This window comes from Pseudophryne corroboree, chromosome 9 (assembly GCF_028390025.1).
Source record: "Pseudophryne corroboree isolate aPseCor3 chromosome 9, aPseCor3.hap2, whole genome shotgun sequence".
Classification (NCBI taxonomy): domain Eukaryota; kingdom Metazoa; phylum Chordata; class Amphibia; order Anura; family Myobatrachidae; genus Pseudophryne; species Pseudophryne corroboree.
In genome coordinates, this window is record NC_086452.1 from 349926864 (window position 1) to 349944600 (window position 17737).

At 45.2% G+C, this 17737-nt stretch overlaps 2 protein-coding genes across 6 annotated transcripts in view; one reads left to right on the plus strand and one right to left on the minus strand.

The window, feature by feature from the left end:
* The window catches only part of TMPRSS6 (transmembrane serine protease 6), a 377861-nt gene extending 372821 nt beyond the window's left edge, over nt 1–5040 (plus strand). For all 5 annotated transcript variants that reach the window (XM_063940656.1, XM_063940657.1, XM_063940658.1 and 2 more), the window contains one exon: nt 4621–5040. In XM_063940656.1, coding sequence (XP_063796726.1) covers nt 4621–4800 — 180 coding nt within the window. In that variant the 3' untranslated portion in view covers nt 4801–5040. The remainder of the gene's footprint in view (nt 1–4620) is intronic.
* A 10567-nt stretch (nt 5041–15607) lies between these two features.
* Nucleotides 15608–17737, minus strand: part of KCTD17 (potassium channel tetramerization domain containing 17) — an 81109-nt gene continuing 78979 nt past the window's right edge. Inside the window, exons 5-7 of the mRNA XM_063938812.1 lie at nt 17367–17492; nt 16159–16261; nt 15608–15689 (exon numbers count right to left, since the gene is read on the minus strand). Of these exons, the coding sequence (XP_063794882.1) occupies nt 16175–16261; nt 17367–17492 (213 nt within the window). The 3' untranslated portion in view covers nt 15608–15689; nt 16159–16174. The remainder of the gene's footprint in view (nt 15690–16158; nt 16262–17366; nt 17493–17737) is intronic.

A 17737-nucleotide genomic window follows, 5' to 3' on the forward strand; every position in this document is an offset into this window, starting at 1 on the left:
TCTGATTCAGTCAGACAACATCACCGCAGTGGCTCATGTAAACCGCCAAGGCGGCACAAGGAGCAGGGTGGCGATGGCGGAAGCCAACAGAATTCTTCGCTGGGCGGAGAATCACGTAAGCGCACTGTCAGCAGTGTTCATTCCGGGAGTGGACAACTGGGAAGTAGACTTCCTCAGCAGGCACGACCTCCACCCGGGAGAGTGGGGACTTCATCAAGAAGTCTTCACGCAGATTGCAAGTCGGTGGGAACTGCCACAGGTGGACATGATGGCATTCCGCCTCAACAAAAAGCTACAGAGGTATTGCGCCAGGTCAAGAGACCCTCAGGCGATAGCTGTAGACGCACTAGTGACACCATGGGTGTTCCAGTCGGTTTATGTATTTCCTCCTCTTCCTCTCATACCCAAGGTGCTGAGAATCATAAGAAAAAGAGGAGTGAGAACAATCCTCATTGTTCCGGATTGGCCAAGAAGGACTTGGTATCCAGATCTGCGAGAAATGCTCTCAGAGGACCCATGGCCTCTGCCTCTAAGACAGGACTTGTTGCAACAGGGGCCCTGTCTGTTCCAAGACTTACCGCGGCTTCGTTTGACGGCATGGCGGTTGAACGCCGGATCCTAGCAGAAAAAGGCATTCCGGATGAAGTTATTCCTACGCTGATAAAGGCTAGGAAGGACGTGACGGCTAAACATTATCACCGTATATGGCGAAAATATGTTACTTGGTGTGAGGCCAGGAATGCCCCCATGGAGGAATTCCAGCTGGGCCGTTTCCTTCGCTTCCTACAGGAGAGAGTGACTTTGGGCCTAAAATTGGGTTCCATTAAGGTCCAGATTTCTGCCCTGTCTATTTTCTTTCAAAAAGAACTGGCTTCTCTGCCTGAAGTGCAGACGTTTGTAAAGGGAGTGCTGCATATTCAGCCCCCTTTTGTGCCTCCAGTGGCACCTTGGGATCTGAACGTGGTGTTGAGTTTCCTGAAGTCACACTGGTTTGAACCACTTAAAACCGTGGAGTTAAAATATCTCACGTGGAAGGTGGTCATGCTGTTAGCCTTGGCTTCGGCTAGGCATGTGTCAGAATTAGCGGCTTTATCACATAAAAGCCCCTATCTGGTTTTCCATATGGACAGAGCAGAATTTAGGATCCGTCCACAATTTCTGCCTAAGGTGGTGTCATCTTTTCATATGAACCAACCTATTGTGGTGCCTGTGGCTACTACTGACTTGGAGGATTCCGAGTTACTAGATGTGGTCAGGGCTTTGAAGGTTTATGTAGCCAGAACGGCTAGAGTCAGGAAAACTGAGTCGCTGTTTATCCTGTATGCATCCAACAAGGTGGGTGCTCCTGCTTCAAAGCAGACTATTGCTCACTGGATCTGTAACACGATTCAGCAGGCTCATTCTGCGGCAGGATTGCCGCTGCCAAAATCAGTAAAGGCCCACTCCACAAGGAAGGTGGGCTCTTCTTGGGCGGCTGCCTGAGGGGTCTCGGCATTACAGCTTTGCCGAGAAGCTACTTGGTCAGGTTCAAACACTTTTGCAAAGTTCTACAAGTTTGATACCCTGGCTGAGGAGGACCTTGTGTTTGCTCATTCGGTGCTGCAGAGTCATCCGCACTCTCCCGCCCGTTTGGGAGCTTTGTTATAATCCCCATGGTCCTTACAGAGTCCCCAGCATCCACTAGGACGTTAGAGAAAATAAGATTTTACTTACCGGTAAATCTATTTCTCGTAGTCCGTAGTGGATGCTGGGCGCCCGTCCCAAGTGCGGACTTCTTCTACAATACTTGTATATAGTTATTGCTTGCATAAGGGTTATGTTATAGTGCATCAGAGTTGATCTGATGCTCTGTTGTTGTTCATACTGTTAACTGGGTAAGTTTATCACGAGTTATACGGTGTGATTGTTGTGGCTGGTATGAGTCTTGCCCTGGATTCCAAAATCCTTTCCTTGTACTGTCAGCTCTTCCGGGCACAGTTTCTCTAACTGAGGTCTGGAGGAGGGACATAGAGGGAGGAGCCAGAGCACACCGGTATCCAATTTCTTTCTTGGAGTGCCCTGTCTCCTGCGGAGCCCGTCTATTCCCCATGGTCCTTACGGAGTCCCCAGCATCCACTACGGACTACGAGAAATAGATTTACCGGTAAGTAAAATCTTATTTTTTCAAAAGTTGTTTCAGTATCAATGTGCACACAGTGAAGGTGGGTACACACTGACAGATATATCTGCCGATCAATTGATCGACAGATATATTTATGGACGGATCGGGCAGTGTGTTGAGCATACACACTGCCCGATCCATCGGGGAATGATGTCATCAACTGGGTGGGCGTGTACACACGCCCGCCCAGTTCAGCTGTCAATCACCGCCGACTGCCGCAGCATGTGTACGGGCGGTCGGCCGACCGCCCGTATGCACACAGTGACACGCAAATATATTGGTAGATATATTGGCCGTCGGCTGTGCGGCAGGGCCGACGCGATATGTCTGTGAACGACGGAGTTCACAGACAAATCGGCCATACACACTGGCCGACGGACCCGCGATATATCGGCCGTTCAAGAGAACGGCCGATATATCGGCCAGTGTGTACCCACCTTAAAAGGGGAGCATTACGTAGTTTTTATACAAGGTGTCAGTTTTCAGTGAATGCCTCATAAAACTGATCCTAAACTACCGATGAATCAATACCATATATTCCTCCTCTATATGGATTTCACTGACCCGTAGTGGGCAATTCAATTATAAGTGATGAGAGTATGACAGATTCTGGTGATGTGCTACAGTGACAAAGTTTGAGTACTAGCAACAGCACCCAACAATGGGGCAAATGAATTCAGCACGATATGAATAGCACCAGGAAGGAGGTCCCAGAGCTATTCAATTGTCCCCATCGCACCCTGCACTTATTAGTCGGGAGATGCCAGTTACTGTGCCTTAAGCCGGGTGTTTATTCACAGAAACTGGCATTCTCAGACTTAAATACCGGCTGTTTGCGCATGTGCTAAGGGGGTCATTCCGAGTTGATCGCTTGCTGCCGATTTTCACAGCGCAGCAATCAGGTAAAAAAATGGCAAAACTGCGCATGCGTATGCGCAGCAATGCGCACGCACGTCATACTGGCACAAAGAACATCGCTGCTGTGCACTGGATCTAGCGAAGATTCCATTCGCACAGCCGATATCAAGGAGATTGACAGGAAGAGGGCGTGTATGGTTGTCAACTGACCGTTTTCTGGGAGTGTTTGGGAAAACGCAGGCGTGTCCAGGCATTTGCAGGGCGGGTATCTGACGTCAATGCCAGGACCTTCGTCGTTGCAATCATTGCACAGAATAAGTAACTACAGGGCTGGTCTTGTTTTGCACAAAATGTTTTTGTACCGCTCGGCTGCACAGGCGTTCGCACACTTGCAAAGTGAAAATACACTCCCCGTGGGCGGCGACTATGCGTTGCACAGCTGCTAAAAGTAGCTAGCAAGAGATCAACTCGGAATGACCCCCATAGGCAGAAAATAGCGTCATGGCACTGGTTTAGTTGGAGCTCTGCTGGCACCTCAGGAGGGGTACGAGTACAAATCCTCTAGTCAGGCTTAACAGTGTGGTCAATTGAATAGCTCCTGGACCTTCTTCCTGACACCATTTATATCGTGCTGAACTGAATCACCCCCATTTTCCCTATATCGTGGATTTGGAGTCCGATTTTAAATATATTTATTGTATAGATGTCACTTATACTAGTAGGTTTTGTATTTGTTTATATACCTTTTTGACAAAGGATTTGTTTTATTTATATTTAAATGGTTTCTTATACCACACCCACATTAGATAAACCACTCCTGCAAATGTTTTGTTACACAAATTTTTCCGTTGCAGTTTGCTGGTAGAAAAGCAGGGACCACATGCATGTGTTTGCCCACCAAGGTAAAAGTTGCGCCAGTCAGCCCCTGACTCTATGCAAGCTCCTTCCCTTGTGTACATCCATTCGGCCAAATGTGCAAGGACTGAGACACCCACATTTAGCATCCATGCGCACTGTAATACCGATTGGTGCATTCTTAGATACCGCCATCGGTTGAAACTCAAACCAGTCCTATGGTGGGTGCAGTTTTTCAATCTGACCATGGCCTCCTATGCCTGCAGCTGTGCGTCTGGGAATGCCTACAACACTCCCATAATATGCCAACTAAACAGACTATCTTTACATGCCCTACTAGCCACCTCCCATTCACCACCCAGGTACACCCAACATTTCTGATACTGTTTGATCCAATCGCAACAGCCTGTGTATGTGCAACGCATATACCATAGGGGTTTTCAGAGCGGAGTTGCAAAAAATCACTCAGCTACGTGAATATCAGCATTGTGTGAGACTCAGAATCAGGCCCACTGTATATGTGCAGGGATATTGATTGATTATTACTAAACCAAGCACTTAATGCACAAATTAAAGCTGACCACATAGTGTAGACTTATGTTATGCTAGATAGTGCACTCTTTAGCATTACAAATAAATGCTTATCTGTAATTATTATTATTATTATTATTATTATTATTATTATTGCAGCAAATAATATAATAAATGTCAAATCCTTTCACTGATACTGATTTCCTGTATTTCAGGGTGATTCTGGTAGTCCACTTGTATGCAAAGAACCAGGAGGGCGCTGGTTTCAGGCAGGGTTGGTGAGTTGGGGAGCTGGATGTGCCATTCCCAAATATTTTGGAGTATACAGTCGTATTACCAGATTTGTTGGGTGGATTCACAATGTCACAGCCCAAAGCAGACAAATAATACATTAATACAACCAACATTGGCACCAAAACACCAGCCAGAAGTGGGAGACCAATAAGAAAACCACCTGACATTGAAGACCATCAAGGATGAAAAATCAGTAGAACTGTTTGGAATTTAGAATTAAAAAGGAATAAAAATCTACATTAACATAAGGACCATTCCTCACAAAGACATAGAATAAGATTGTCTAAGCATAACACAAGATTAATGTTCTCTAGAACACAGAGTAAATCATTAAATTCAAACCTGTATCATGATTCATTGAGTTCATATACAGTAGCCATTGTATCTAGAATGAGTGCAGGTTGTTCATGCACATGGCCCCCTGGAACCAGGGGGCACACACCACACACATACAATTATACTGACCTCTCGGGAGTCTTGCGTCTGTGCTGCAGCAATAGCAGAAATCATTGAATAGTTGCACATGCACAGTAGAGAATTCACCAGGAACATGGCACTGGCGCCATGGTAGGGCCGTTTCTAGACAATTTGGCTCCTAGTGCGAACAGCAAAAAAATGTGCCATCCCCCCATGCACATTATGAAAACCAAACATTTGCATGCACCTTTAGGGTGTGGCCCTGCTGCAATAGGTGTGGCCTCACTGCAAGGGGCAAGGTCCTGCAGGCAGAGGTGTAGCTAGGTGCCATGGTGTCTGGAGCAATGGTATGTTTTGGCGCACCCTCCCCTATACTGAATTAGGGGCCTAGTCAATATGTGATGGGATGCTACTGTACATGTGAAAATTCTAAATTGGTGACAGAGCCTGTTCTAGACCTTGTGGTGCTCATGGCGAAAGTTTCCTTTGGGTGCCCCCCATATTTAAAATAGGGACAGTGGGCACCAAAGGTGTGGCTTCATTGGAAAGGGGTATGGCCACAGAATAGTACCAATTCACATTACACTGCATAGTAGTGTTCGTTATTCACATTACACCGCACAGTACTGTCCGGTATTCACATTATACACATTATGCCACTCAGTAGTACCCTTTTTATATGCCACATAGTAGAGACACTTATATACATTATGCCACACAGTAGTACCCTTTTTACATATGCCACACAGTAGAGCCCCTTATACACATTATTCCACACAGTAGAGCCCCTTATACATGTTACACTATGGTAGTGCCCCTTATAAATGTTACACCACAGTAGAGCTGCTACGGAAGTAGCTGTATTTAATAATTTACTTTTTAATTCATTAAATTAAAAACACTATGAATGCCCCGACTGACCTGACCTCACAACCCCCAATTCCTCAATGAAAATAATGCCCCAAATATGAGCCCCTATAGACTGATAACTCCCCAATCTCTCAATGAAAATAACAGGCCAAAACAGAACCTCCACCTCCAGATCAGACAATGGGGTTAATTCCAAGTTGATCGCAGCAGGATTTTTGTTAGCAATTGGGCAAAACCATGTGCAGGGGAGGCAGATATAACATGTGCAGAGAAAATTAGATTTGGGTGGGGTGTGTTCAATCTGCAATCTAATTTGCAGTGTAAAAATAAAGCAGCCAATATTTACCCTGCACAGAAATAAAATAACCCACCCAAATCTAACTCTTTCTGCACATGTTATATCTGCCTCCCGTGCAATGCACATGGTTTTGCCCAATTGCTATAAAAAATCCTGCTGCGATCAACTTGGAATTACCCCCAATCTTCCCATGCCTCAAAAATAATTCTCCAAAATTGACCCCTCACAGACCTGAAACCCACAAACTCTCACTGAAAATAATGCACCAAACTCCCCCCCCCCAGCCATCCCAGACCTGATAATCCCACTATGCCATAATGAAAATATTGTCCCAGAATGGCCTGAGGGGCAGAGAGAGCTGTGCAGTAACAGCCTGTGGGGCAGAGAGCTGTGCCGCAGGAGTCTTTGGGGCACAGAGAGCTGAGCCGCAGCAGTCTGAGGGGTAGAGAGGGGTGCTGCAGCAGCATAAAGAGCAGAGAGAGGTGCTGCAGCAGCCTAAGGATCAGAAAGAGGTGCTGCAGCAGTTGTGACAGAGAGAGGTGCTGCAGCAGCCGGGGGCAGAGAGAGTTGCTGCAGCAACGAGAGGTCCTGCAGTAGTTGCTGCAGAGAGAGGTGCTGCAGCAACAAGGGCAGAGAGAGGTGCTGCAGCAGCTGGGGCAGAGCAAGGTGCTGCTGCAGAGAGGTGTTGCAGCACCTAGGGCAGAGAGAGCTGCTGCAACAGGCAGGGCTGAAAGAGGGTCTGCCGCAGCCAGGGCAGAAAGATGTGCTGCTGCTGCTGCTGCTGCTGCAGCAGCTGCTACTGCAGAGAGAGGTGCTGCAGCAGCTAGGGCAGAGAGAACTACTGCAGCATCTGAAGTAGAGACTTGTACTGCAGCTTCCATGAAAGAGAGAGATGCTGCAGCAGGTGGGCTAGACAGAGAGACGTGCTGCAGCAGTGGGGGCAGAGAGTGGTGCTGCAGGACAGAAGTAATCCTGCTGCACAGCTACAAGCAGAAAGTGAGACATACAAAGAGGGCGTCAGATCTCCGGGAATGTGCCGGGTGTCACTGTCTCCTGCTGTTGCCTCTGGCCTGTCCTGTTCCCTACCTAGTCTCTGAGTTAGAGTGGTCCCCCTCTGCTCCTCCCCCTGTTCTGCAGCTGCCTTTACAGTGGCTCGCGGGAATAGGGGTGGCGGGCAGCGATGCGTCCTCCAACATTTTTGGTGCCCGGAGCTTGTATTCCATCGGAGCCACCTTCGCTATAAGCCTGCTTGCAGGAAAAGACTACCTTACACCCCGGTTTTGTACCATGTACCCCAAGACGTTGGCCACCACGAGAAAATAAAAATTCCTGATTCATGTCCCTTACATTATTTGACATTTTTCCTCCTTATAGTAATGCTCCTTACACATTATGCTCCACACTGTAATGCCCCTTACACAATATTCCATGCACTGTAATGCCCCTTACACATTGTCACACACCATAATGTCCCTTACACAATATTCCATGCACCGTAATGCCACACCAAAATACCACTTACACATTATGCCACATACCATAATGAGCCTTATGACATTAAGTGCCCCTTACACCTTATTATGCCCCACACAATAGTGCTCATTAACACCATATTATTTATGCCCCACACAAATAGTGCCCCTGACATCATGTTATGCCCACATAGTAATGCCCCTTATAAATTATGCCCCTACCTGCTCGGTCAGGGGTTAAATGTAGCATGCCAGCATCTTGTTTGCGTGCCCCTCCACCCCTCTAGTCAGGAGTCTCAGAACTTCCTGCACATGGGACCTCTACTATCTTAAGCAACCCTTAGCAGTAGTGTTAGTATAATTAAATGATTGTCAATTCAAAATAATGAGAAATGTGGTCAATTCTCTACTACAGTAACAACAGTTGAGATATTAAGAAATATTGCAAATGCTGTCATTATTGTGTTAAAAGAAGGCAGCCAGTTCGTGAGCTACTGTGTGTGTATATATATGTATATATATATATATATACAGGGAAAGGTATGGCACTCCAAAAGCTCTATTTGTATAATGCCGTTGCCTCCGTAAAACCGAAGTAATATAACAAAGTACAGACGTGGCACTCACGGCAACTCCAAGGAATCACACAGTCAACAGAATTAGTTGTAACGTTTCAGTGGACACCCCACTGTCGTCAGAATGAGATTGAGTGTATCTGGTCACTAAAAGCTATTTACATCAGAGCTATACAGAGAGCCTTCCCAAAATGGCTGCTGATATACAGTACTTGACATATGTGTAAAGATAACAAAACTGTATATTTTTTACTTCAAAATTTAAAGCAGCACTCATATTAAGTGCAAAGTGTGGCGTCTTTTCTACATAATAGTGGCGTTTTAAGTTTAGAGGTCAAACCTGCCAAGAAGCAAGCTGTCACTTTGTAAATAGACCCCACAGTGTATCTACTGTTAGTTCACACACATATGTGTTAGTGGACACACATACTTTCAGAAGTTATTTCTTTGACAAGTAAAGTCACACAGATAGGTATACCATAGGGACACAAGTGAGTTACATGTACGTCTAGTAGGCCATGTTCAGGAGTTCAGCAGGCGGACCACTTGGGGAAATAAACTTGGGCTTCTGGTGTACCCGGCAGGGATGGCCCTGTAATGCCTGCCTGAAGGAAGCAAGTTAAACATACTGTGGCCGGGGTGTAGCTGGTCCTTTACTATCTTCGTTGCCCGCTTTTTAGCTCTGGACAGGTACAGGTCCTGGACTGAGGGAAGGTTGGCCCCGATGATCGTCTCTGCGGATCTGACCACCTTTTGGAGCCTGCATCTGTCCCTCGCGCTGACGGAGCCGTACCATACCAGTATCGAGGAGCACAGTACCAACTTCACAATCAGGGAGTAGAAGAGGAGCAGAAGCTTCTGTTGGATGTTGAACTTCCTTAGTTGTTCTGTCACTCCAAACGCTGCCAAACATCACTGGTTGGGAGTCACCGAGGAGCCACCACTGCTTTCAAGTCCATCCTACTAAAACTTTCAGATCAACTCTTTAGCTGTGTAAACATTTGTTATCTCCTAAAATACTGTAACACCATTTATGAATAAGCTTCATCTGTTCTCCGTCACCACTGAGGTGGTGGAATAATCAGATCATTTTGGGCCTGATTCAGAGGTGGAAGCAGAATCACAAACAACTGCGTCTATTGGCGGTCTCCGGTCTGTAACTTTATGCAAATGCTGATCCAAATCCCTTGTGTACATCTGTGCATCCAAACGTGCAAGGAGTGAGACACCCACTGTCAGCTTCTATACACACTGTAATACTGATTGGTGTGTCCTTAGATGTCACCATTGGTCACAACATGGAAACTTGCACCAGTCTTATGGCATGTGCAGTTTCTCGGACCGAGTATGGCCTCCTCTGTATATGAAGCTACTTTTACAAACATGCCCGTGGCTCTCCCACAACACACCCATAAGACGGACCCACTCCGTGAACATGCTAAGGCACCTCCCTGTTACACCCCAGGAACACCACTACATTTTCACTAAACTCCCTGCGTGCAACTGAAATTACAGCTGTGACTCTGTATGGATACAATCGGGAAGCATGCACGGTGAGACTTTGACACATGCATAGTACAAGAAAATCATTGCACCAGGGGCCTAATTCAGACCTAATCGCTAGGGTGCGTTTTTTGCATCCCTGCGATCAGGTAGTCGCCGCCTACAGGGACAGGGGAAAATAGCTGTGCAGGGGTGTGATCACATGTGCAGGAGAGCTGCACAAACAGAAGTTTGTGCAGTCTCTGCACAGCCCAGGACTTACTCTTCCAGGGGTAAATTTACTAAGATGGGAGTTCTATTTAAGATGGGATGTTGCTCATAGCAACCAATCAGATTTACTTCTCATTTATCTAGCACATTCTAGAATATAATACCTGGAATCTGATTGGTTGCTATGGGCAACATCCCATCTTAGTAACTTTACCCCCCAGTGCGATAATCGGGGCAGAAGCTGACATCAGAAGCCCTCCCTTCAAACGCCTGGTCCCTCCTGCGTTTCTCCGGACACTCCTTAAAAATGGTCAGTTGCCACCCACAAACGGCCTCTTCCTGTCAGTCACCTTGCAATCGCCCGTGCGATCGTTTTTCCTGCACCATCCCGTCACTGCCCGCCAATTCCTGTCACTGCAGACTAAAGCGCCTGCGCATTGAGGTGCATACGCATGCGCAGTTCAGATCTGATCGCAGGCTGTACGAAACGCAAAATTTTTTTAAATGTAAATTACCCAAAAGGGTAGGACCAGGCGCTTAAGGGTGTGCTTGTCTAATGCTGCTGCTAAAATGTAGGTGTTAGTTACACCTACCAACCATAAACACAAAAAAAATAGCAGCGCTAAACTTGTATAATAAAATGGAATAACTGGATGGATGGATGGATGAGTAAAAAAAACAGGTACAGAATTTATTAAACTCTAAAAACATACATAAAGCATAATGCTATAATCGCCACTTCTGTGATTATAAAAACCAGACCATCAAAAAATTTCCAGCATAGTTCAGCCTGATGAAATTGTCACCCTCTCTTATTTGATGTACTTGGATACTTACAAACTCATCCATCCAAACTATCGTTATAATCAATAAAACTTTATAATCTAAACAAATGTTGTACACTAAAGACTCAGAGGCAAACCTGATTATTTATTTATTATTATATCGCTTCCATTCAGCAAAAAAAGCAATAAGAATAACGGAATCGTCATCATGTATCACTTCCGGTATTTGGAACGCATTATGCGGTCACATGACTCCCTGCATGTGAACAGCATACCTAATTTGCTGAAATCTAAATAGTTCTATACACCGTCTGTTCATTTTTATGTGCACATTTAACAAAGCACATACAATGGCTGTGACTCTTTAAGGTCTCGTGTCCCACAGGTATGGACCATATAATACGGGGACTAAAATTCATAATTGGGCATACATAATGCACCGCGGTCACGTGTCCATGAACCGCAGAGTGTATTTCCTCATTTAGGTTGGGCCATGATCACATATTCATGTGATCTACTGGGGTCACATGGCTTCCGGTCCATGAACCGCCGTGATTACTTCCTAGTTTAGTTTAACCGCAATCATATGTTCATATGTTACATTGAGGTCACGTCACTTATAGTCCGTGGACCCCAGCGAATAATTCCTTGTATGGTTAAACTGCGGTGACAAGTTTGTGTGTTATACTGTGGTCACGTGACTTTCAGTCCGCAAAACCGCATTGAATATTTCCTTGTCCCATTGCAGTATTATTAAATAACTCAGCTAATAACGAAGATATATTAAATAATACTTCTTTGCTGGATGGAAAACGATACCTTATTTCAACATGAACCAACAATTAATTGCGCTACATCATTAATCAAAGTGTCGCTAAACACACAGTTTAATACAGTTTAACACCGTTTAATAATATACAGCACTAGGCAGACTGATGGAAACCGAATTTCAACTTTCTCATTTATAGTTCCAAACAAGTGAAAATTCCCAGCAAAAGAACAGAGTTAAATCACTATATTGAGCTCTACAGACTCATTCAAACCTTCTGGAAATATACTATCAAGTTTAAACATCCAGAATATCTCTTGTTTACATAGAAGCCTATAACGATCTCCTCCCCTTATTGTTTTGGAGATAGATTCCAAACCCAACACTTTCAGACATTTGGGTCCCCATTATAATAATCATCGTAATGTTTAGATACACTGTGGGTTTACACTCTATTAACAATGGGGGTCATTCCGAGTTGTTAGCTCGTTAGATTTTTTCCGCAACGGAGCGATTAGTCGCAAACTGCGCATGCGCAATGTTCGCAGTGCGCCTGCGCCAAGTAAATTTGCACAAAAGTTTGGTATTTTACTCACGGCCTAACGAAGATTCTTCTTCGTTCTGGTGATCGTAGTGTGATTGACAGGAAGTGGGTGTTTCTGGGCGGAAACTGGCCGTTTTATGGGAGTGTGCGGAGAAACGCTGGCGTTTCTGGGAAAAACGCGGGAGTGTCTGAAGAAACGGGGGAGTGACTGGCCGAACGCTGGGTGTGTTTGTGACGTCAAACCAGGAACGAAACTGACTGAACTGATCGCAGTGTAGGAGTAAGTCTCGAGCTACTCAAAAACTGCTAAGAAATTTCTATTCGCAATTCTGCTAATCTTTCGTTCGCAATTCTGCTATGCTAAGATACACTCCCAGTAGGCGGCGGCTTAGCGTGTGCAATGCTGCTAAAAGCAGCTAGCGAGCGAACAACTCGGAATGAGGGCCAATGTTCCTACGATGTTCTAGAAATCTGACCTTTAGTGACCGGGTCGTCCTTCCCACATATTTTTTGTGGCACCCACAGGTTAGAGGATATATTACATAAACCGAATCACAATTAATAAAATTTCTGATCTCATAAGGTGGTTCATTTTCTCCAAGACCAACTATTTTAGTTCGATTTTGTATGAAACTACATGTTATACATCTCGTTTTACCACATTTGAAGCATCCTACCAATCTTTGATTTTGTTGTTGGAGCCAATTAGTGTCTCTCTTGGGGCCGGGATCCTGGGCCTTAATATTCTTGATGTTACTGGGGGCTAGTAAATTTTTGAGAGACTTGTTCGTATGGAAAATAAAGCACGGATCATGTGGGAGAATAGTTGATAGAGTCCGATCTTGCTTAAGTATATTGTAATTTTTTGACACATAAAGGCCATTTCTCTTCCCTCCTGTCTATATTCTTCTGTCTTATTACTCTTTTTATTGTCAATAATATTTTTAGATACCAAGAGTTCCTCCCTATCCTTCTTTTTGACTTCTTCATACGTTTTCTGTTCGTTTGTATCCAAGTACATCAAATAAGAGAGGGTGACAATTTCATCAGGCTGAACTATGCTGGAAATTTTTTGATGGTCTGGTTTTTATAATCACAGAAGTGGCGATTATAGCATTATGCTTTATGTATGTTTTTAGATTTTAATAAATTCTGTACCTGTTTTTTACTCATCCATCCATCCAGTTATTCCATTTTATTACACAAGTTTAGCGCTACTATTTTTTCTGTGTTTTTGTGTACGAAAACACAGCCTAGCGATTAGGTCTGAATTAAGCCCTATGTCCGCCATTGACATTGCATCCACATCTGAATCAGGCCCTTGTGAAGAATAAAACAGCAACTCAAGTAGGCAAACTCACGTGGATAAGCTGTACTCAGCGAGGAATGCCCAAATCCAGCTTCTCCCATTGGATGGTGCACACTCTTGCACCCCTGGTATCTTGGTCAGCAAATTCATGTACTTACCCATAACACCAGGGTGTAATTGTTCAAAGGAAGTAAGGTGTCATTAAAAGGAGTACTTGTGTTGTGGGTTTGCACATTTGTGAATGAACTTGATTGATTTGTTATTAAATCACGATAACAGTTGTTACTATAACAATATTTTAAGCCGCTAGCCAAATTTTTTAGTAAAATTACTAATTTTCTCCGTCATTGACAAAATAAAAAGTGTCCTCCTGAAACTTCAGAATTACTCATTGGGATTCTATCAATATTACTTACTCATAAGGGTCAATTCAATTAGCCACGAGGGGGAGTTGCCTATGGAACAGTGTGTTAACACCGCCAAGGACACTGCAAATTGCCCCCCGTTCCCTTGCAGCCCGATCTTGCCCTGGACGTATGGATTTTTGCATACAGCCCTACTAACTTACTTACTAATTCAGTCAACCTTATAGGCATCATACCATGATTCCTTACTCCCAGACATCATACCATGATCCCTTACTGATAGGCACCATGTCATGATTCCTTACTCATAGGCACCGTGCCATGATTCCTTACTCTTAGACACTATACCATGATTCCTTACTCAAAGGCACCATACCATGATTCCTTACTTATAGGCACCATACCATGATTCCTTACTCATAGGCACCATACCATGATTCCTTATTCATTGGCAACATACCATGATTCCTTATTCATTGGCACCATACCATGATTCCTTACTCATAGGCACCATACAATGATTCCTTACTCATAGGCACCATATCATGATTCCTTATTCATAGGCACCATACCAGGATTCCTTACTCATAGGCACCATACCATCAGGGCCGGAGCTTCCACTAGGCAGCTTTAGGCAGCTGCCTAGGGGCGCCGGGACCTGAGGGGGCGGCCTGTTACAGCTGCATGAAAAAGGTAGCGTGGTCCTACCTCTCACAACTGCCGCAATCCCCCCAGCACTCGTATCTACAGTAGCCACAACTTCCAAGCTCCTGTATTGCAGGGTGACATGCGGTGCTGCTCTTCATTACAGGCTCTTTCACAGACTACTCAGTCCCATCTCTGCATCGCAGCCTGCAGGTGAGGTGGCTACACAGTGCACTGTCCGCATTTGATAAGGAAAGAGGGGGAGAGCAGCAGTAATGGGGGGCAGGTGCTGAGATGAGCAGCAGGCATGCACACTATCTGGGGTGGATGAGCAGCAGCATGCAAACAGATGGTAGAGGGGATAGAACAGAAGACATTTAAAAGAGTAGGGGAAGGGGGGTGTGAGCAGCAGGAATCCACACAGACTATGGAGATGGAGAGAAGAGAGCAGCCATGCAACAGACTAGGGTTGGGGGAGGGCAGCAGTATGCTTTTCACCTGAAGGCCGGTTAGGGAGAAGGGGCAGTAGGCAGAACTTTTGCCTAGGGTGCCGAGAAATCCTTGCACCGGCCCTGCATACCATGATTCCTTATTCATTGGCACCATACCATGATTCCTTACTCATAGGCACCATACCATGATTCCTTATTCATTGGCACCATACCATGATTCCTTACTCATAGGCACCATACCATGATTCCTTATTCATTGGCACCATACCATGATTCCTTACTCATAGGCACCATACCATGATTCCTTATTCATTGGCACCATACCATGATTCCTTACTCATAGGCATCGTGCCATGATTCCTTACTCGAAGGCACCATACCATGATTCCTTATTCATTGGCACCATACCATGATTCCTTACTCATAGGCACCATACCATGATTTGTAACTTATAGGCACTATAGTCTGTTCTTTATGTACTTCATTACTGCTGTCAGATTTATGAAATATTGATTACATGTAGAAATGTTTCCGTACAAAAATAAAAGCTATTTGTCAGTACATTTTAGACATTTGTCAGTAAATGATAAATATTTACAAAGGTTGATGTTTAACCAAGTTAATAAGTAAGTTGTTAATTTATTACCAGGTTTTTTACAAGTGCATAGAAATAAACAATAAGCAATAAGTCTGATTGGTGTAAAAATGTGTGCTTTATTAGAGGTATTCACAGACAAAGGAAGAGACTGGAGGGCAATGACCACTGAAGATAATGTCTGTAAGAGAAAGGGAGATGAAAAATGGAATGAGAAGGCGTTAATGCAGAAAGTGAGACAGGTCAAAGTGCTGTCTGGGAAAGGCTGAAGCTATGTACACTCTAACAACAGCTAATCGGCCGTATTCACGGCCCGATTTGGGGAGAGATGTGTGCTGAACGAACCGCTCAGCACACATCTCCCCCCCCCCACTCAGCACAGCGCGATGTGTGTTGAGCGTGTAGGGGGTGACAGGGGGGCCGCTCATTTCACCCAGCGGGTGCATGCAGGCCGATCTAGCAGGCCAATCTAGTCAGATTGCTTAGATTTTAAGCAGTGATCGCTCCGTGAGTACCCCAGTTAAGAGATACAAGATTAGACACAAGCTCTAGAAGGAAGTTGAAGAGAGGGGACATGGTGAGGGGGTGGGAGAAAGAAAACCCACGACAAACTGATTAGGCAGTATGTTCAGATGAGGCTGTGAACTTACCAGACACTCACATGCGTTACTGTCTGCTGTCTCCTTCCCTCTCCTGAAGGACAATACAGACTGTGCTCAATATATTCTCTTCATCCTGTGCAATATCACAGCTCTGCCAAGCAATGAGACCAAAGGCATGGTAAGTAAAGCAGTTAAGTCTGTGCAGAGGTTTGTTCATTATTCTACATGATTATAGGAAGTTCAGACAAAGGTGTAGGACGTGAGAGCAAAGAGACACCTTCAGCTGACCGACAGTCACATGACCTCCTCCACCAGCCCGACGGGTCACTGTCCCGATGGTCGGCATGCCGACCAACAGGGACTATTTCCACTCGTTGGTGTCCACGACACCCATAGAGTGGGAATAGAACCCGTGGCGACCGCAGGTCGGCACCGACCTCGCAGCGTGGCGAGCGCAGCGAGCCCGCAAGGGGCTTGCTGCACTCGCCCCTCCCCGCCGGGATCCTGGCGTCGGTAAGCTGCCGGGATCCCGGCGTCGGTAAGCTGACCGGCGGTCAGGAGACCGCCGGTCAGCCGTACTACACCCGAGCTTACTACAGGATGCTGTGTACTGCTGAGGAAAATCTGGGGCTACTGCAGGATGCTGTGAGAATGATGGGTTAACCCTGGCTGCTGTGTTTTCAGGAAGAGCAGAAACTAGTGCCGGATACCAAGAATAGAATGAAGAGGACAATATAAATGGAACATCTCTCTCCTCTAACATAACCATAGGGAAATATTCTAGAACATTATACTGTATTATAGAAATCTTTTGTCTCCAGTGCAGTCTCGTTTTATACCTGTTTCATGTCTTGTAGAAGCATCATATTGTATAGAACGAACACAGAGGATAGCTATCAGCTGTTGAAAATACATATTATCTATCATGTTATTTCTCCAGTGTTGTACTTTATGACATACTTAATGATCAGATAATATTATTAGCCTTTGCAATTTCAAACTGTGCATATTAGTAATATTACAGGATGTACATGAAATTAGGTATAAAATCTCTTTATCCCTCAAGGTAAACCATACATGGGTGCACCAGTGCTCATCCAAACTCAGAGCACCACATGTCCACAGGTCACCCTGCAATTTGTTTTTACTGGATCCCATTATACCCGGGATCAGGAATTGGTGGTCTCCCTTTTGCAGTACATATGGGATAACAGCTTTGCCGGGCCCCAGTGCTGTTTACACGAGTGCTACTTTACCTGTGCGGTGCAGCAAGCCTCAGGCCCACATATCTTCAACTTGTTCTGTAGCTCCCTGGATACCACACAAAGAAACTCAGGCTGTCCCTCACTACTGTAACTGTACGGAGAGCCCACATTCACCAGCTGGAAAAATAAGACAGTAAAAACAAACATGTCTGCATCCGCTTTGCCATTACCCTCACCTTCACTGTCTGGGAAAATGGTGAATACTATAATACCATGACTGGATTATCAATAGCATACCTTCCAACCATCCCAATTTCAGTAAGACGCTCCTGTTTTTCGGGCACTGTCCTGCTGTCCGCCCCAGTAAGCGGGCAGGAGGCTGCGAGACACTGTGTAACACAGCGGTGAATGGACGGCCAGTG